The sequence below is a fragment of the Artibeus jamaicensis genome, unplaced genomic scaffold, assembly GCF_021234435.1.
Source record: "Artibeus jamaicensis isolate MK-2021 breed Jamaican fruit bat unplaced genomic scaffold, CSHL_Jam_final contig_923, whole genome shotgun sequence".
Taxonomy (NCBI): Eukaryota; Metazoa; Chordata; class Mammalia; order Chiroptera; family Phyllostomidae; genus Artibeus; species Artibeus jamaicensis.
In genome coordinates this window covers 10915721-10936828 of record NW_026522014.1, presented here as the reverse complement: position 1 = coordinate 10936828, position 21108 = coordinate 10915721, and the positions used below count along the sequence as shown (strand labels likewise).

The following is a 21108-nucleotide window of genomic DNA, read 5'->3' as shown; positions in this document are numbered from 1 at the left end:
TTTCCTCAACTTTATACAAACGTGACACTGAAAGAGCTCTAAAAATAAACTTTATTGTTTTAAAATGTTCACAAATACATGCAGTGCTGACACTTAACTGGTACCCTAACAGTTATACTCTGATTATAGTATTCAAAAAATCATCTTTCTCCCAGAGACTTCCACAATGTTAGCTTAAAGTTTGTTGCAAATATTTTATTTTCTGTGTGCATCCTGGTGAGTTTCTAGGAAGCAATCATTTTTATACAAACTAGTATCCAGAAATTGTTGCTTAATCTAAGGAGATATTAGCATTTCATTTTCACCTGCCCTCCAGGTTTGCATGCTGTGGAGTTGTCTCGCCTATTAAAGGTTTAATGATGTCCATTGTTAGGTTCTTAAAAGATATTTTATTCAGAAAGCATTGCCTTCATTTCTTATTGCCACCTTCCCATTTCACTACTGCTCAAATCATTTACATGGAAATAAAGTTTATCTTTGGAAAATTAGGATGTACCTGCCATTGTGACTGTCTGCTTGGATGTGTATAGCCCTGTCCCTGTTAAACCATATTTTGATACCCTTACAGAAAGTATACTGACAATGTGACTAGATTCCACTGTATCTTTTTTTAGGGAATCCAAATTAGTAAGAGAGGAAATAGCATGAGTCAGTATTTTTAAAAGAAAAAAAACAAACCCTGAAGTATGGTTATCACTAATAAAGTGCAGAGACAGAATGATCTCTCTAAAAAGTGTTGTATCTTAGTGTATGTGACATAGCGACAACTTGGAATTTCATGGACATGAAAGAAAACACCCTTTTACATAATGCTCTCTTGGGGTTGGCTAGGTCTGAGCGGCAGCTGCAGTTTCTGCTCAGACTAATAAAAAGGGGAAATTAATGAGAACGTGACTTTCGCCACACTGTTCTGTACAGTGCTTTAGTTAGCCCAGGCTGGTGTTGGGGTGGGCGACGCATGAACATGGAGGAACCGGGTTTTCTTAAAGCCTCATTGAAGACTCTTTGCCAGATAAGTTGCTTGTCCAAAGCCACAGTATAAAGGGCTCTGATGATTTTTCAGCAAACAACAAAGTAGACATTCTGCTTTAGAGATTCATATACATGGTGACCTTTTCCACTTCCTTCTTATTTTTAGCGGCCAATCACTGTTTGCTAAATGACTGTTTAATTCTACAGTTTAGTATTTATTGGCTACAATTTTATTTTGATGCTGCTCGAGGCAGTAAAAAAATTGTTTGCAGTCCAAATTATTAATCTGTATACTGTTTCCTCTGCTGTACACACAATGCCACTTGTTCACTTTTTTTTAATATCAAGTTGGATATCTTTTTTCTTTGTTTCATCATAACCTCAAAAAACACCTTACAAAGAAGTCAGTAAGTTGTTCTTAATCTATAATTTTTAATCTGAAAACCAAGAAGAAAAACATCTACAGTGTTTCTCAGAATGGGAAACTTGCCTCATTTTGGTGAATTGAAGCCTGTTCATTCCAGTTGTGAACACATTCCCATATTTCTATTTAATTTTGTATCCAAAACAATGGTGACAAAGAATTCTATGGTGATGTTTCCAAATGGTTACTGCACACCTGGTTTAAAAAGCAAACCAGGACACAGGAAGTTCACATCAGGGTGGCTTTTGCCTCTTCAATTTGGAGTGTTTTGGAGGGGTTGGAAGTAAGTAATGAATTAGCTATTTTTTATGAACTATTTTGATAAGCTAATATTTAATATCACAATGTAATTCTGTTTTGGTGGCAGGTGGCTCGGCGTTGGGGCATTCAGAAAAACAGGCCAGCTATGAACTATGATAAACTTAGCCGTTCTCTCCGCTATTATTATGAGAAAGGTATCATGCAAAAGGTGAGCAGCTAATACAGCATTAGAATTCATTGAAATGTTGTACATAAATCTGCATGTTATACTTTAAAAGCCACATGTTATTGCATTGCTGAAGCAAGGTTTTCAATCACTTTAACATATGCCGGGTTCTTGGTTTGGCACCTTTCTAGTTACAAATTTATGGGCATCATAACAAATATGTAATAATATATACACAGTTAGTAGACTTACTGGGAGCTCCCATTTTACTGTGTTTACTAAAAAAGGTTGTTCTTGTACTAATATTGTCTGTATAGATCCCCACAAGTTATCCATCTTCAACTATATTCTCAAGAATTATATAATTTTGAAATGCTCTTGCTTTTAGTTTCTAATACCAACTGTATTCTTACTTTTTACTCCTTATTCTGATTCTTAAAGCATGTAGAACATTTCTTGTTCTCATGCCAAAAGACTTATTTTTCTTGCCTGAAATTCCTCGTTTTCATTACCAGCTAGCTTAATATTCTAAATCCCTTATTAAGAATAAGTATTTGATCTTATTTTATTGGTAGAATGAAGTTAAATTTATATTTTATTTCAAATGAGCTTCCCTTAATATTTGAAAGCAGCTTTTTAAAAAAAGAATGAGAAAAAACAAATGAGTTATATTTAGAACATACTGCAAAATTTTTGAAGAAGGAAATGAATAAATAAAGATAAAACACTTGGATATTTTCTATGATTACATTTCCATCCTCACATGTATATTCAATTTAATTGTCTTGACTAAGTTTACAATTTACCCATTGTTTTCATTGCAGTTTTATTATGCATCCTTTGGGAGGATATAAACATAGTTATACATTACAAATGTGGCATATTTTTATGTTGCCATAATGCAGAGAAAAACTAGACCAGTTGCTACATGAAACTTACCAGAACAGAGAGCAATAGCATCATTGAGTTTCCTGGACCAAAGGAAATCAGTGCTCCAGACTTTGCCAGCTTCGCAGTTAACACTTCCAAAACCCTTAACAGATAAGGCTGAATTGGATTCACAATGGCTTCCCATGGCCCTGAATCTCACCTTCAAAATACATAACCATTTCCTACCTGCTCCTTCAGTCTTCTCCAACTCCACTATGGGGTCATTTTTAATTCCTGCCTTTCATTCACCACTCCCATTTGCAGCCAAATCCTTTCAGAGACATTGCATTCCTTTCATTTTCATCACCCTCTTCGCAGTTTGGGCACATCATGTGGGCTGCACAGTAGGTGGTTAGCTGGCACCCCCAGCAGTGTTGCTCAGCAATGAAAGAAAATGCAGTCATGTTCTAGGTGTGCAGGTAGCTTCTCACTGGATCACCTTTTTGAGCAGGTAGCTAGCTTCTCTTACTAAATGGTGTATTCTTACCTCAAATTTACTACAAGTTTTAAATGAAAATTGATGATTTGAGACACTAGCATTGTACATGGTATAATAAAAGTTGTCAACAAATAGAAGCTCTGAAAGCATCTCAGAGCAGAAGCCAGTGTAAGCCAAGATATATTTATTCGGCTTTTGTGTCTTGAGTCTTATGCCCCTTATTAAAATGAGTACTCACAAAGGGCCAAAACATATTATGAGATCTCCAATCACACCTCAGCTTTTAGACAAAGTATTTGACAGGCTGTCATCCCTGCTCTTAAATATTGTCAAAGGTGTTCAAACTTCTTATTCCAGGTTCATATTTATTTATCCAGTTATCTTATATCCTATTTGTTTCTCTCTTATTTTAATAAATTACCAAGGCAAGATACTATCAAATAATCAAATGGCATACATGTTGAAATACAGGTAAAAATGTAGCTCCTCACATTTTTTCCATTTTAGGCTGTAAGTTGCCAGAGGAACTACTTGTAACTCTTCATTTACTGGCTAATATAGGACAGCAAGGTGCTGTATGTGACATACTCTATCAGGTGTTGCTGTTTAATGTATTGTAAGAAAGGGTGGGTCATTTAATGAAACATGCACAAGGTGAAGTGTACTAGTGACTAGCACAATGGAGGCTCTTTGCCGTTCTTAGGGACATATATATACTCTCCCTGCATGTGTTGGACCGTTCTACTGGAGGCTGTTCCCACACGACTCCTTCATTGCTTCATTCATTGTTCCCACCTTCTAGAATGTCTTGCCTTCTCATCTGTACCTGTTACCATATGTACTAGTCTAATGGTTCAGTAAGTTCTACTGTAGTCATTCAGAGGGAAAATATGCTGTTCTTTTTTATAAACACTGCAATGTAGAATTATATATTTTGTGTGTAGGATATGTTCATGTGATTGAACTTGTTGAGACTTAAAAATTATGTGTGTATGTGGTGTATATATAAAAAAGAAGGATTAGAAAATAAAAATAAAGTGGACATAAACATGTAAAGATACTCATTATTTCCACAGTTATGAAAGAAATAGACAGTGGAATAATATTGTATCCCATAGAGTGTGTATGTGTGTATTGCTATTTCAAAATTTAGAAAGACCTAGAAAAGTAGATAACAAAAGTATTAATAATGGTTATGTTTGAATGATATAATGATGAGTCATTATTTATTTTGGCTTCATCTGTAATTTTCCTTCGGTATCCCTGTGTTCTAAAATTTTAACAGTTAACAATATAAATATCTAGTCTTTCAAAGCACCGTGCATAAGATACCTCCTGTTTAATTCCAATTCATCCCCCCTGCAAAATTCATGTTTTATCTGTCTCAGCATTACGATTTGGGCATAACTGTATTACTAACACTAGCATGTGTAACTCCCCCACATTGGTTATGAGCCCTTGTGAACTCTGCTGCATTTAACATAGTCTAATAAATGTAGTAAGAGCCCTGAAAATGCTCATTCCAAAAAAAACTTGGAGTAATGAGTCAAGGCAAAGTCCTTAATGGATTTTATAATCTTGATTGCACGTTATACACTTAATTCCCCACACTGACTTATCAAATGATTTCTACTTATAACCAATCAAAAAGGGTTGAACAAAAAAGCTTTAGAAGACAAAAGCAAGTACCTTTTTCCCCATATCCCCAACAAAAGAAAGCAGGTTACTAAATGAGATATGCAAGCTATTTATTTCATTTTTTTCTCAGGAACTTTGAACAAAGGAAAAGGTGAAAACTAGGATTTAGTATCTTAGCTTTGTTTCTGATATTGCCTATTTTTATTTGTATGATAATTTTACCACTTCACCTTTATGAACTTAATTTCCTCTTTATAAAGGACCAAAGTGAATAAATTTATTCCAGGCTTCTCTGATTTGCCATGCAGTGTACCAGAGACTTCTATCTCAAACTCCCAGTTTTCTCCATCTCTCCCCCCCCCCCCCCCGCCTCTCTCTCTCTCTCTCTCTCTCTCTCTCTCTCTCTCTCACACACACACACACACACACACACACACGCACGCACGCACGCACGCGCGCGGAACTGAGGGCAGTTTAAGAAATACATCCAGCCCAGCCAGGCAATTCAGGTAGAGTATAGTCCTAATTTGCCCAGGTTGTAGGTTCAATCTCCTGTCAGGGCACAAATAAGAAGCAAGCAATAAATGCATAAATAAGTGGAACAGCAAATCAATGCCTCTCTCTGTCTCTATCTTTCTCTCTCTCACTAAAATCAATTTTAAAAAATTTTTAAAGAGACATATCCAAATTCATACAAATTGAGTACTGCTTTCAACCTAAGAATATTCCGAAATTTTGGATTCTCTGCCTTGTTTCCTCTTCCAGGGTAAACAAATCCAAGACAAAAAAGTCTCTCTCTGAGCCGAGAGGAGCAGTTCGCTTTGGTAGTGGCTTCTTCCCAAATATACACAGAGTTCATAAACCACGAGCTCACTGCTGCCCCGTAACACAAAGCAACTAGCAGTGCCTATTTGATGCTTAGGAACCCAGAGGTGATTTTCAGCTTCCTAAAGTTACTGAATTATAGATATACCCAAAAAGTTACTATCAAAGAATTGCATTGATCTTTACACCACCCTGTCCCTGGTTTTGAGAGAACCTCAGCATGCTTTGTTAATGGTAGTAGGAGATAGGGGATTATATTTGTTTTGTTCAATTGTTTATAATTTTCTATAGAAGCATCAGTCTTCAAAGTTTAAGTTTGGGACATGTCATTCCCTACAAATTATGCTACTCCGTTATTTCAAGCAGCTGTCACATTTATTTTTCTCATTTCCTCCTTATGCATTGTGCACTTCAGATTCCTTTCACTTTTTTACACCTCTTACTTCAATTTGACACTTTACACATGTCCTTAACTTCTGTCTAATGCATCTTGCTTTCATTTTTAAAAGTGATGTACCCAGGATAATGCAGTCCTCTTGATCCATCTTTCATTTAAATAAGGCTATGTATCTTTTTTTCCTCCTTTGATAAGAATACACAGTGGGGGGGGGACCAGTTCACCCTGTGAATCAGTGAATTCACTAATCTAGTCTTATTAAGGAACACATTTTTCTTTGAACATTTGGAAGTTTAGGTTTTCTATGGTTTCACAAATATAGTATTAAGAGGAGACTCTACACCTTAAAGGTCTGATTATATTTTGAGATATTACTTTTTAAAACAGGAAAAAAAACATTCAGTGTCAGATGCCTGCGTGAAATGGTTAATCTCCCCCCTCCCCGACAGATAACAATGTAAATTTCCATTTACATTAAAACAAGCTAACTGCTCGGCTTTCTAACTATATCTGGAATGGATATAAATATTAGTCAGGGGCAATATTTTGCAATTTATTTCACAAAGTAAAAACTTTTTTCCTGTCACCTGTATCTCCTAATACTCGGTGGCTTTTTCTTTTGTTGCCCATCATTTCTGAGGTATTAAACCATGCTTTGGTTCTTTTCCTTCCCTGTCCTTCATCATCTGGGGTAGTGAGGACGTATGCGGTGGGCGTATGGAGGTATAATTGACATAGAACATTGTATAAGCATCAGTTATGCAACGTAATGATTCGGTATTTGTAAGTCTCATGAAATGATCCCCACGGGCAGCGTGGTTAATACCCAGCAGGGCATACTTAAGGACGGGCGTTTCTCTTCCCTGTGTTCACCAGGTGGCGGGGGAGAGATACGTCTACAAATTCGTGTGCGACCCAGAAGCCCTCTTCTCCATGGCCTTTCCGGACAACCAGCGCCCGCTGCTGAAGACGGACATGGAACGTCACATCAACGAGGAGGACACGGTGCCGCTGTCGCACTTCGACGAGAGCATGGCCTACATGCCGGAGGGGGGCTGCTGCAACCCCCACCCCTACAACGAAGGCTACGTGTACTGACGCCGGACAGCCCAGCAGGGCCTCCGCACTCGCCCCCTTTTCGGAAGCTGCAGAGAATCTGAATTCTCTTCCATCTTTGTTTGATTTCTGTTGTTTGTATTTTATTTTTAAATAATAATACACAAAAAGGGGCTTTTCCTGTTGCATTATTCTATGGTCTGCCATGGACTGCGCACTTTATTTGTGGGTGGGTGGGAGGAATCTAAACACTTACTCTGTGTAACAGGAAGGTAACGGGTGAATGGGCGGGGGAGGGGGGCTGGGGGATTCCTTTTTACTTTGGCTTGGGAAGGGGTCCTACAGGTTTTAAGTATGATGAAGCTATATCATGTTTCTTTGATTTCATAACAACATGAGAAAATGTTCATTTCTTCCGGGTATCTACGGTACAGTTAATTCACGTTGTGTAAATATCCGCTTGGAGACTCTCTGCCTTTGGGCATCTTCCCCTGTCATTTCTGCGTCTCTGCAGGGTGTCCAAGAAAAATGTCAGTTCAAGTGTTAGAAATGACTGTTTTTGCACCTCTTGTATTTAGAGATTGTATTTGCCGGGTTTTGTTTTGCTTTATGTGTGACTCACAGAGGAGGACCATAATATGGGTAATTCTCTCTGAAGTTCAGTAATCACCGTGACTGTAAATGAGGGGCACACTTTTGGACTCTGGCTCCAAACTGAGTCACAGGCCAGTAGCATTACGTGTATCTGGTGCCACCTTGCTATGTAGACACAAATCATACTGTTGTTTCAATATTTTAAAGCCTGTTTCAGTTGAGTAATGGTACATCATGGTCCTTGAGATCTTCATTTACATGTTAAATCTGGGATCACCATGATGCAAAAAAACCTGTCTTTTCACTTTTTTCAGTACGTAAAAATATTATTTAATCAGTAAGAATTAACTGTACTAAATCACATATTATGCTGTTCTAGATACAGCAAGCACTCCTTAAGAAAAATATCCAGTACACTAAATAGGTACTATAGTAATTTTTAGAGATGGTACCCATTGATATGCATCTAAATCTTTTACTGCTGTGTTATGTTGATAACATATAAATATTAGATAATGCTAATGCTTCTGCTGCTGTCTTTTCTGTAATATTCTCTTTCATGCTGAATTTACTATGACCATTTATAAGCAATGCAGTTAACTACACATAGCATTTCAGGACAAAATAGATGACTCAAACCATTTATTGCTTAAAAACTAGCTTACGCCATGCTATGCTCTAAGCAGCTTTTATGCACATTGACAAATGAAGAGTAAGCTTCAGCTTGCTAAGGGAAACTGTGGAAACTTTTGTAACATTCAGTGACATGGAAAATTATTTACAGACAGTAGATAAGGAAGTTGCTGTGTGACATAGTGCTGGCACTGAGATGATCTGTCCCTCGTCTTGTTTTGGACACGCATGTGATTGCATTGTCTGAAAGAAGATTTTTTAAAGTTTCAGAGGTTTTCGTTTTGTTTTTCTTTTGCATTTGGAGAAAATATTTAAAACAGGATATGTTGTACCATTCACCTTGAAAAAACCACAAGTAAAGGGTTTTATCGTATCTCTAAATAGCTTGCTAAATGACTCAAGCAAGAAATGTGAGTTTGGTTCAGTCCACCAATATCTTAAAGGGACGACATTTTTTAAAGAGTGTATATCAAAGTGTTCAAAAAAAAATCCCACACAAATCCGAAATCAACCTCAGAAAGCACTTCACCGAGTACAGGACAGATCGTGGGAAGATCCGTCTCCTGGCTGCCCATTTTCCCACACATCTCTAAATTGAACAGCTATTGGCAGACCCACATACCATAATCACTATTATTTATATTTAATCCCACAAAAAATCCTAATTTCAGTATATATGTATGTAACCTGTCATTTCAATAATTATTCCACACATGCATTATATATCATTAGGCCCACTGTGGGCTAAGAAGGATGCCTTAAAAATCTGAACTTTTATCCCCCTCACTTTGCTCATGTGGCCATTTACTAAAAACAAATTTTAAATTATTCAACTAAATTTATACTGGAAAAAGAATTGACATATTTGAAGAAATTGAAAGTGGGTCTTTACAATATGATCTAAATGAAAATGTATTGAGGATTCTGTTTCTATTTTCTCTCTTTTTTAAAATTCTCTAGTTTGCCAGTGGGGAAGATTTGGGCTATGAGTTATCTTAAGAAATCAAAGGAAGAATCAGTTTCACTTATATAATATTTAAGACAAACTATATATTTTGCTGTTTAAGGTAGTGACTCACTGAATGAAATAATTGACCAACATTAAGGTATTTCCAATACAGAAGGGTTTAAAACATTGCATTATAAACTTTTGGGAAATGTATATAAAATTTTTTTAAGTTCTGTTTTCATTCTACTTTTTGTTTGGTTGTGTTTTTATTTTCAGATAGATTAATAAATCTGGCAGCTGATTTCTGCAAGATTCTTGTGTTCTGAATTTCTAACTGAATTGGCTACTCCTACACAGAAATCCATTCATAATGTAACATTTCCCTTCAACTTGGTAAGAGTCACTGAAAGAAATATCTCCCCTAGTATTTGCTTCCTCTTGATGACATGCTAATACCCAGCAGACTAATTCCAACAAAGAACGTTAAATCCCATATAGCTAGTGAAAAATATTTTTTTCTTAAATTATGCCTATTAAAAGTGCTTAAATAAAAATCTGCAAGGCTGACAGTGCAGAGCAATGTTCTCAAATAATAGAAGGATCTGGGAGGTCATTTAGTGAAATCTTTTTATGGATTGCACAGGCATACCTCGCTTTATTGCACTTTGCTTTATTGTGCTTCACAGGAGTGGCACTTTTTACAAACTGAAGGCAAGACCCTCCACCAGCAAAAAGATTATGCCTTGCTTTGCTGAGATGCTGGCTTTATTACAGCGGCCTGGAATGGAACCTGCAATATCTCCGAGGTATGCCTGTATTAGTTTCCCGTAGATGCTGTAACAAATTAACCACAAATTCATTAGCTTAAAGTAGCACAAATTTACCCTCATAGTTCTGGAGAGCAGAAGTTCGAAAAGAGTCTAAAAGGGCTAAAGTCAAGATGTCTGCTGGGCTTGTTTCTTGGGAAGGGTCCAGGGGCCAACTCCATTCTAGCATCTTCCACTTTTAGAGGCCGATGACAGCTCCCCTGGCTTTTGACTCCATCACTCCAATCTCTTCTTTTAAAAAAAAAACACTAAATTTTTGGGGGTAACATTGGTTGATAAAATTATATAGGTTTCAGGTGTACAAGTCTAACACATCACCTGTATATTGCATTGTGTGTTCTCAATCTCTGATTCTGTGGCCACATCTCTTTCCCCCCTACTATAGTCAATTTGTCTTCTGCTTCCTTCTTATAAGGACACTTGTGATTACATTTGGGGTCCACCCAGATAATCCCAGGTGATCTCCCCATGATCTTTAAATTAAGCGCATCTTCAAAGTCCCTTTTGCCAGATTAGTTATCATTCACAGATTCCCGTGGTCAGCACATGGATATGGGGGTCAGGGGGCTGCTGTTGCTCATCCCACCACACAGGTGAAGATGCTGTATAGTAAACACACTGATTGACTTACCTACAGACAGATGCGTTCTAGTGAGTGAACTATGATTAGAAATTATTGAAGAACATTTTTGTGTACCATCGAGACAGTTTCACTCTGCAGAAACGGTACCGAAGGCCTTCTATATTAAAGCTCACCCATTCCACCAAAGTAATATCTGGTAATTGCGTCAAGCTGTTCGATTGCTTAATTCCCTTTCCTGTAAACATGTAATGAGAGGGGGACAAAAAGGCGTGATCATTACAGAGTAGTAGCACAGTTAATTGTGTTGTCCAAGCCAGGTATTTTTAAAAATACATTTCTTTTGGTGCTAGCATGAGTTGTTACTATGCAATCTTAATATCAGCAACTGATTTCTATTAGGTATGAATAATGTATAGAATATCTTTGTTACTAAAAAGAACAATTCTGAAATATGAGTCAACTTATCTTTCTATGACAAGGAAAGAAACCTGTCACCCAATATCATTGCATTTGGCTAGATCATAGGAGCTGTAAAAGGAGCCACTCGGTCTGCCAGGCAGCATTTTCAGAGCTGGTAACAGCAACAACATTGGAGAGGAAACCAGTCGCGTGCTTCTCACTTGGTATCTTGAAAGACAAAACCTAAAACTGAAAAATAAGAGGCGAGCTTGAGCTATTTTCCAGTTGCACTTTGATATGAAGAAGGGAAAAAATAGAGTTATTTTAAAAACCATAGAAATTAGATAAAAATAATGGAAAAAGTTAAAGAAGGCAAATGGACATATTGTGATAAGACGTGTGTAAAAGCTAAGTTTCCATGAAGTATCAGTGGTAGACATGACACTGAAGAATCTGGCAAATTGACTCAGAATGCAACTAGTACTTCTAGTTGCTTCTAGGACTTGACTTTTTTTTTTTAAATAAACATGATTTATTTAGAAAAATGAGTTTATGGAAAAAATACAGTTTAAGAAGAGAGAATTTGATTAGAGTAGTGACTGCCTTTATAGAAATATTGATAATTTTAGAATGTTCAATTAAAAGTATATATAGAATACCTATGGTTTTTCAAATGATCTGTAAAATAGGTTTCTTTTTTTGCATATAGGCTCTAATAATCTTATTTACTTTCATTCTAAAATTATATTTATGTTTCTATGGGAAAAATTTTAATTCACTTGGATGTATTAAGATTATACGTATGGTTTGAGAAAACGTGCTATGAAATTTATGTAATTATAGCAAAATAAATATGCTCAAAATTTAAATCTAAAATAAAAGCCCAGAAACTGAAAATACTGGACTATCGTGATCACTCTGGGAGATGGCACATTTTAAAACTGATAAATGTAGTCTAAATTTTTGACTTGCTTCTAATCATCTGAAACATCTTAATCATTTAATTTGTGATCAAAGCACTTGAATACTGTCTTTACTCCTATCCATTCCCAGGTATTATTCTCTTGTAACAGGTTCCAGGATACCTAATAAAATGTTTTCTAGTTCTATATTCTAATCCCTTTAAATACTTTTAAAAGATCTCTTCAGTAAATGTATCAGAAAGAATTTTTGGTAAATGAGCTATCTAAATTATTTCAGTGAGTCCCATCTGCCCTCCGCCATGACATACGGTGCCGACCTCATCACATCAATGGTGTCTGAATGGCAAACCAAACTGTCGTTGTGTCAAGGTCACCTGGTCAAGGGCAAACATGCACCTTTTTTGTATGAGCGACCTAGCTACTTTCTTGTTTTAGATTCTTAATGAGTTAAAAATGTATGTAACAATGGCTCACATTTTGTTTACAGTCTTACTTAAAATTTATTTCTTTAACCACTTTGAATAGTCTTTATAGAAAAATATTTGAAAAGGTCATTTTGGTAACCACCTTATTGGATGTTTTAAAAACAATTCAATTATTCATGAACAGATAGAAAGAGCCCCTTAAAAAAAGCCATGTGAAACAGTGAACTGATCTGCATTTGTGTTTCTTTAGTTTGAATTGAGGAATTTGGTTAATGTATCAAAAAGACACAAACATACCAATGCTATACTTAAACTCTTTTAAGGCAGCGGTCATTTCAGATGACATTTGTGGAAAAAATTTACAAACAGAAGCATGCTGGATTTAATAACAGTATTTAATTCATGTGAAGTGAGGCTACCGAGATAAACTGGGAAACCCTCTCCCACCTCCACACCATATTTTTAGTCTGAGAACTGGGAACTTCCTAAATTGAAACAAACCAAATATTATTTTGTGACTTTTCAAATCTCTTATACGTTCCTTTTAAAGTCTATTCCTTGAAATACAGCACTTAGTCACATACAGATGAAGTTGACTTTTTTAGAGTCATTCACTTATGGCAGACACTTTTAGTTTATTATTGCAAAGGCAGTATCTGAAGAGGTTTCTATTATTTACTTTTTTCTCAGATACAAAATACTAGGCGCAAATATGATACATTCCAAATTTGTTGACTGTTTACTTGTCTCATGAAGAGCAGGTTTTGCAGGTTTGAATAGGAGATGTTACAAATAATCCATAAATTTGTCATTTTGATTATTTTACATGCTTACCTCTGAAATCCAGTATCAAGAAAATGATGAGATATTTTTAACTGAAAAAGAAAAAAAAAACTTCTTCCCCAGAATTTTCTGTTTATTTTCACAAAAATTTGTGATTATGTAGAAACCCTTGAGGCAATGTTTCTAAAATTAAAACAGGGAGAAATATGAAAATAAATATTTGGATAATTTAGATCACAAGGAAGAAATACACTGCACACTGATTTATTAAGTAACTCATACTAGAACAGACTTTGGATTATTCATTTCAATTTGTTTTATGTTGGAAAATCTATTGATCTAATCTTTCAGAATTCTCATATATGAGTATTCTACAAATTAGTACTAAATACTGCTTTAAAAAATCAGTAGATTATGTATGTTCTGCATCCAAATTACTCTCCTCACCCTAATAGTTGGAGTAACCCATGTGAATCTAACAATACTGAAGAGAACTATATAATGTGGTCTAATAATTAGGCTGCAGTATGTCATCATTGGGTACATAGACTATTCAAAAGGAGCATGATAAAGTATACTATGGACAGTGGGAAGCAGGGACACTTTTATTCAAATATAATAATTGTTTAATTCCAACCATGTACTATAAAGTAAATCATTTAGTTAATCAGTAAATACGAGTCCATGTGGTCCACAATACAGGAGGGTGTTGAAAATGTTGCTAAATGTCAAGGCAGGACTGACTGCTGAGCCAATAACTTCTGGACTCAGTGAAAACACTGACGGAATGCTGTGCACCTGTACCTGCTGGGATTCCTCACTATGTTAGCGTCGAATGGCTCCAAGCACCAATAACCAAGAGGTTTTCAAAGCCAAGGGCCCCATTTTGTAGATTCTATAGCTACCATTTGTAACACACCCTAGCAATGGACCTCCTGTTCCCAACCTGCTTATGATATTCAAAAAGGGCAATAGAGAGTGCAGTATCTGTCTCAGGTATTCTAGTCCTTGACCCATTCTATCCAACAGTTCATTGCAGTGACTATTGTAAAGCAGGAAGCTCCTAAGTTGATACTCACCCAAGTATCCCAATTTGCATGGGACAATACACCTATGTTGTCCCTGCATTTTATTAACAGTGCTCAATTTTACTCTCAAAGTTTGGAAAACAAATTTACTCTGGTACCCTAGCTCAGAAAGCCTGGTTAAAATGCTGTCCTCAGTTTGCCTCAAATGACCACCTTTAGAGATTGAGACATCATACCTTCCTTTCAGAACAGATATCCCAGACAGGGAGACTTTCCTAGACCTGACGAAATTAACCCGTTCCCCCTCTCTTCCATACCTGTGGTGGCCCACCATAGTTGTCCTAAATTTTACTCGTCATATTCCTGTATCTTATATTTTATCAGTCAAGGAATGGTGGAAGTTTATAAGAATAAGAGATGTAGCCATTTATCTGGGTTTTCATGAAGCTCAAGTGGGTAGATTTTAAGGTTTATGAACTTTAGATATGTCCTCATGAAATCGAACACACCATGACTCTGATTGTCTTCAGTGGCAAAGGAGCTTACTACAAGGATAGTGAGTAGATCATAAAACTTATGGAAATAATAAATAACTGAGCTTAAACAAATCCTAGTAGCAAGAAATAATCATCAATCTGTTCAGGTCACTGTCACTGAAATCAGTAATTACCAACTACCTTTTGACTCTTGCATCGCTTTGCTCCATCATTGGAGCCCAGAAAAAGCACCCAACACTTTGCCCTGGTTTGTCCTCACTTCTTTCTTGTAAAATAGGATGGGTTCGTTCTTACAGTGCCATCAAGGCCTGGTATGAAACGGGAAGGAATTCACTTAAATAATTTGCAAGTTAAAAAGAAATAGAAGAGCCTGCTTGGTGTCCAGTCTCTTTCAGAGCCCCTAAAAATAGTATAATCCATCTTTAGAATGGGAAAACTGCTGAATGTAGGATGTCCTTTTTGTTCTTCCATTTTCTGCAAGACTGCTTTGATTCCTATAAGACCTTCAAGCCGCTGATGTGGTACATGTGTGTGAAAGAAATTATGAAGAACAGGACTAATGAGAATAAAACAACGTGACATTATTCACACAGGAAAAATAAAGTATTAGTTTGCTAGGGCTGTCAGAACAAAGTAGTGCAAATAGGGTGGTTTAAATAGCAGCATTTATCTCAAATTCTGGGGACCAGGCATCCAAAATCAACGTGTTCGCAGTGCTCGTATCGACTGAGGGCTGGGTTTGTTCCACGCCTCCTCCTCCTCAGTTGGCTTAGTTGGCTTTCTTTCCTTGTGCCTCTTTACATCCTCTTCCCTTTGCCTTTGCCTCTGTACCCAGTTCCTCTTTTCAGAAGGACACCAGTCTCATGGAATGAAGGCTGACTCTATGACCTCATGTTAACTTACCTCCATAAAGACCTTGTCTCTAAAGAAGGTCGCATTCTGAGCTGCAGCAGTTAAGACTCCACAGATGTTTTGTGAGTGAGGACACAGCTCAACCCATAACAGGATTGTGGATTATAATCAAGTGAAAGTAAAATAATCTATTAAAGTGAAATGTCTTACCTATTACATGTGAGATTCAGATTTAAGAGATAAATTACAGCTTTATCTTCATTATATTACATAACTAATATGGATACATTGTACATAAATAACCAAATCATTGCCTTATATTCTCAATAGAGGTGTTTGAAATCAGTTTTATTCTCATAGTCTTCTTGTCCACCAGTTAACACTTTTCCTAAGAAGATGTCATAGAAAATAGAAGAGGATTACTCCTATAATAAGTGTAATGAAAATCTAAATTTAAAAAGTTTAGGGGTAGTAAAGGGGAAAAACAAATAATATAAAAGCAGGAAAGAGGAACATGGTACCATAATAAGACTAGTGTGATCTTTCTGTTCTCTGGTTTTTAGTACCTAGACACTAGCTATGTGCCAGAAAAAAAAATCTATCAACAAAAACATTATAGACTTTTCCGAGCCAAAACGAGAACTTACATGAGGAAATTTGCATTGAGCACTACTTATCATTTAAGCACCATTGAGCAATAAGCAGCATGGGTTTACATAGAACAAATCATGCCAAACAAATCTGATTGCTTTTTTTATTGAATTACAAGATTAGTGGATGAATGCAATGTGGGAGATGTAATACATGTGGATCTTAGCAAAACATTTGATACAGCATCTCATGAACTCTAAAATGAATTCAGATCATCAGGAATATTAACACTGGGGTGAGGAAGAGAAATTAAATGAAGGATTGCAAAGAAAAAGAAGTAATAATCAACTGTGATATAGCAGCTTGGGAACACATCATTATAAGGTGCTACAGTGATCACAGGGTTTATTCAGCACATATTAAAATTCACACGACTTTCTCAGACTTGAAAGAAACAGAATAAAGCATTCTGAATGCACTCCATGATTTCAGACATTATATACAATCCATTCAGATTTAGAGGAAGGAGAAAATAGATCTGGCCTCAAACACTTCTGATGCTTTTGCAAATAGTTACTTATATCACTGGATCATTTAATTCACTTAGTGCTCTAAGGTTCTGTCATGATGCTATTATTTGATTTTTTTCTGTGTCTCAGAACAAGCCAGTTCTTTAAGTCACCCAGTCTGCCTGGCTTTACGCTTAAGATTCATGAAGAGATGCCACAAGCTCTCTCAGTGGCCTGACTGTTGAGTTCAGAAAACTTAAATTCCACTATGGTGTGTGGACTTCACTTTATGGTGTGTGCCCTCAAGGTGCAAGTTAATTAAATAGATAGGAAGAAGTAGAGGCATTCCAAAGAATTTCACAGTGAAAACCAAATTGGGAGGTTCTGCTAAAAGAAAGCAATGAGTCCAGTAAAATCATAGCTGTGCCCTGGCACCGCTGAGAAATGCATAGATCAAATGAACAGCACAAGAGTCACTTGGAAGGAGAAAAACATCAGCAGTAATGCCACAGCATGCAACAAGGTGACAATGACAGAAAACCACAACTTGCACATGAGTTTACAATGTCGGGTATCACCCAAGAGACACAGCAGAATGTTTGATCTATTAGATGAGGTTGCAAAAGATTCATCAGCTTCGGAATATACTGCTTAAGTCCCTTCTGGAAGACCGAATTCTCTTTGGAAACATCCATTTTTGTTGTTGTTGTTTGTTTTTTAGAATAATGAAAAGGTACAGAGAGAAATCAAAGCCTAGTAACAAGGAATGATTACAAAGTGGCAGGTTTGGCTCATGATGAAAGATCTAAATGTGTATAGTATTACTAAAAGGGTAAGGAACTATAAAGTTAACCTGCAGAAGTGTACCTTAACAGCATCTGTGAAGGTAAGAGGCAAAAGAGTACTTCCTAACGGTCAAGAAAAACACTTAACTGGAAAAACTGAGAATGAATAAATCTATAACCACAGTAGTAAAAATTAAAATCCTGGAAAGGGGAAACTATACATCTCAGCATAGTTTTCAAATTTCACCCTTTAATTAAAGAATTAACTTAAAATATGCCGTAACATTAGAAATGTGATGGCTTTCTGAACAAGCGTTTGCCAAGAACATAAGAATAATCTCGACAGAAATCTCCTGTTTGAATAAAAATTCAAACCCCAATATATACTTTTTATATATCCATTATAAATACAACTATTACATCTGCATGATCTCTCTCTCTTACTCTCTTTTTTTTCTTTTCTTGAGACTGAGATGTAACTAACCCACATGTCTTAAAATGGTTTGTGTGAGCCAGTTTCTCTCCACCAGAGCAGTGATTTAGGTCAGACAATTCTTTGTCATCGTTTTTGTTTTTTTTTTTTAAGATTTTATTTATTTTTAGAGAGGGGAAGGCAGGGAAAAAGAGAGGGAGAAAAACATCAATGTGTGGTCGCCTCTTGCACACCCCATACTGGGGACCTGGCTTACAACCCAGGCATGAGTTCTGGGAATTGAACTCGAGGCCCTGTGGCTTGCAGACCAGTGCTCAGTCCACTGAGCCACACCAGGCAGGATTAGGCTCAACCATTCTTGAACAAGACTCTCTTGTGTGTGTATAGCATCTGCTACCCCCAGTCACTACATGAGAGTAGATCTTCCAGGATGTAGAACAACTAACAGTCTCCCCCCGCACACACATTTCTAAATGCTCCTAAGGGTACTTCCTACCTCAGAAAAGCTTAAAATGTATAAATACACTCACCATAGCCACCTCAATAGTTAAAGTTTCCATATTCAGGTTTATTGTCATACCTGCTTGAAAACTCTAAGATGCCTACAGTTGTTCAGGAGTCCAATGTTATGAGATCCTTTCATCAGGATATATGAAATTGTGCTAAGTGGCTTACAAAATAAAAGTTTCTTTCTTTCTCTGTCTACATATCTACCATGGGCCAGCTGCACTCCTGTTGCAGACTGCCCTCTGATAGTATAATCTTAAGCCAGAACACTGATGGCTGTGCCGCACAGCAGGCAGAACATGGTCTCTGTCTGCTGGCTCTGGGAGCTGCTCTGAAGTTACACCAGGACTTGTGCTCATTGTCAGTGGCCATAATGTCAACCAACCATGAGAGTTCCAGGGACTGGGCATATATAATCTTTCTGCAGGGAAGGGTACTTTTAAAAATATTTTATTTACTTATTTTTAGAGAGAGGGGAAGCGAGGGAGAGAAACATTGACGTGAGAGAGAAACATCAGTTGGTTGCCTCTCACATGCCCCTAACCGGAGACCTAGTCTGCAACTCCCAGGCATGTGCCCTGATGGAGAATCAGATCAGTTTGCAGGATGATGCCCAACCCACGGAGCCACACCAGGAAGGGCGGGAGGGGCATTTAATATGAATAAACAAAGTGCCTTTGAAATGTATTATTTATTATTTTAAAAAAATCCTAACCTGAGGATATGTTTATTGATTGATTGAGAGAGAGAGAGAAAAATATTGATGTAAGAGAGAAGCATCAATTGGTTGTCTTCCATAGGTGCCCCGATCAGAGATCAAACCTGCAACCTAGATATGTGCTCTTACTGGGGATGGAACAAGCAACCTAGGCATGTGCCCTGACCAGCAATGGAACCTGCAACCTTCTGGTCTACAGGAGGACACTGCAACCAACGGAGCCACCCAGCCAGGGCTCTGCCTTTGGAATCTAATAGTCTTTGAATTTCAAGGAAAATAATATTGAAATTTTTTATAAAATTACCAATAGTGGAAATGGTACCTTTAAGGAAGTTGTGATCACTACACTGACATTTCATAATTTAAAAATTTAGCCCTGGCTGGCATAGCTCAGTGGATTGAGCAAGGGCCTGTGAACCAAAGGATCGTGGTTTGATTCCCAGTCAGGGCACATGCCTGGGTTGCAGGCCAGTTCCCAGCAGGGGACGCATGAGAGGCAACCATACATTGATATTTCTCTCCCTCTTTCCTTCCCTTCCCCTCTAAAGATAAATAAATAAAATAAAATAAAAATATGTATATATATATATATTTTTTTTATATATTTTTTTTTTTTTTTTTATTTTAATATTTATTATATATATATAAATAAATAATAAAAATTTAGAAGAACATGAAGCAGAAATACTCTGCATGTGGCCATACAGAGTTCCCTAGGAAGCAGAGGGTCAAAATTACAACAGCAGAACTTGTCCCCTGACTTTCCTATTACTGGCACTGAGATCTTTGTTTTGTGGTGTTTATAAAACATGTGGTTCTTAACTATTTATATATTGCTCGAGCTCTGGAGATGACAAAAATGAAGACACCAGGTTCTTCTCTTGAAGGACTCAGTCTGGTGTGCAAGAAAGACAGATCACTGACGATAATTCAGTGTGTGAAATTTTATCTTATAAATATCTAATGAGTATTTGAGTACAGTTATGAGAGCAGTTAATCTTGCTCGAATGTGGATAAGAGACATCTTTATAGATAAAATAATATATGATCCATGCATATAAATTTGGTGGGAAATTTGAGGCAGATCATTGGGACTGGTCGGTGAGAGGAAGAGAGGATGGAAGTCTGGAACTGGAAACTTTCTTGACTTGTGCACCCCATCCCTCTAACTCTCAATGTGAACAGGTTAAAGATGATTCTGAGTTACTCTCAACTGTGAGGACACTGCCATAGCACGTTTTGTTCTACTACATCTGGGTTCTCTAACAATACAATCCCTTGGGGTTTGTTTGGAAATAAAAAATTCCTGAGGTTCAGATTTAGTCGGCCTGCCATAGGGTCCAGGAACTCTAATCCTATATCCTTCTGCTATAGGTGATTCACTGACCTCACTTTTGTGCAGTGGAAGATAGGAGGAATTATGCCTGCGGTTGACATTATTGAGAGAGGCTGAAACTAGAGTTTGACATTCTTCCAGGGCAAGATGAGACCAGGAGAGCCTGGGAATTTGAGGACTCCTATTCATGCATTAAAATTTAAAGAACTGTAAACCAAAAGAAAAAGATGTCAATTTTACCGTTTGCTAATTTAATTCATAAAGTGGCTCAAGTGATTTCTTAATATAAAGCAAGTTTTAGAAACTCAACTTTTGGCTAAGATGAGTCATCAAAGACTATTTAGCAAAAGTGTGACAAGTGATTTTTTTTTGTTGTTTAAAAATGTCCTTTTATAGATGTGTGTAGGATATACAGGGGCTATTGAGTGGAGACAGGCTGGTCAATTAGGATGCAATTAGTTGAGGCAAGAGATGGATGAGGACCATAATTAGACCCCGGAGTCTCATTTTCTAGGAATTGTGAGTTCCTCAGGGAAGAGCCCGGGAGAAAGGCCCTGGGTTTATGGCCCTCCTCGTCCCCCACCCAATATCATTGTCTTCTTTCTGTGTTAAAAGCACAAGGAAATTG

At 37.0% G+C, this 21108-nt stretch overlaps 1 protein-coding gene across 5 annotated transcripts in view; it reads left to right on the top strand.

Moving 5' to 3' along the window:
- Window positions 1–11718, top strand: part of ETV1 (ETS variant transcription factor 1) — a 97957-nt gene extending 86239 nt beyond the window's left edge. For 3 of the 5 annotated variants that reach the window (XM_053655088.1, XM_053655089.1, XM_053655090.1), the window contains 2 exons: window positions 1764–1865; window positions 6929–11718. In XM_053655088.1, coding sequence (XP_053511063.1) covers window positions 1764–1865; window positions 6929–7150 — 324 coding nt within the window. In that variant the 3' untranslated portion in view covers window positions 7151–11718. The remainder of the gene's footprint in view (window positions 1–1763; window positions 1866–6928) is intronic. The other 2 variants (XM_053655087.1, XM_053655086.1) reach the window with 1 other exon arrangement.
- The last annotated feature ends 9390 nt before the right edge of the window (window positions 11719–21108 follow it).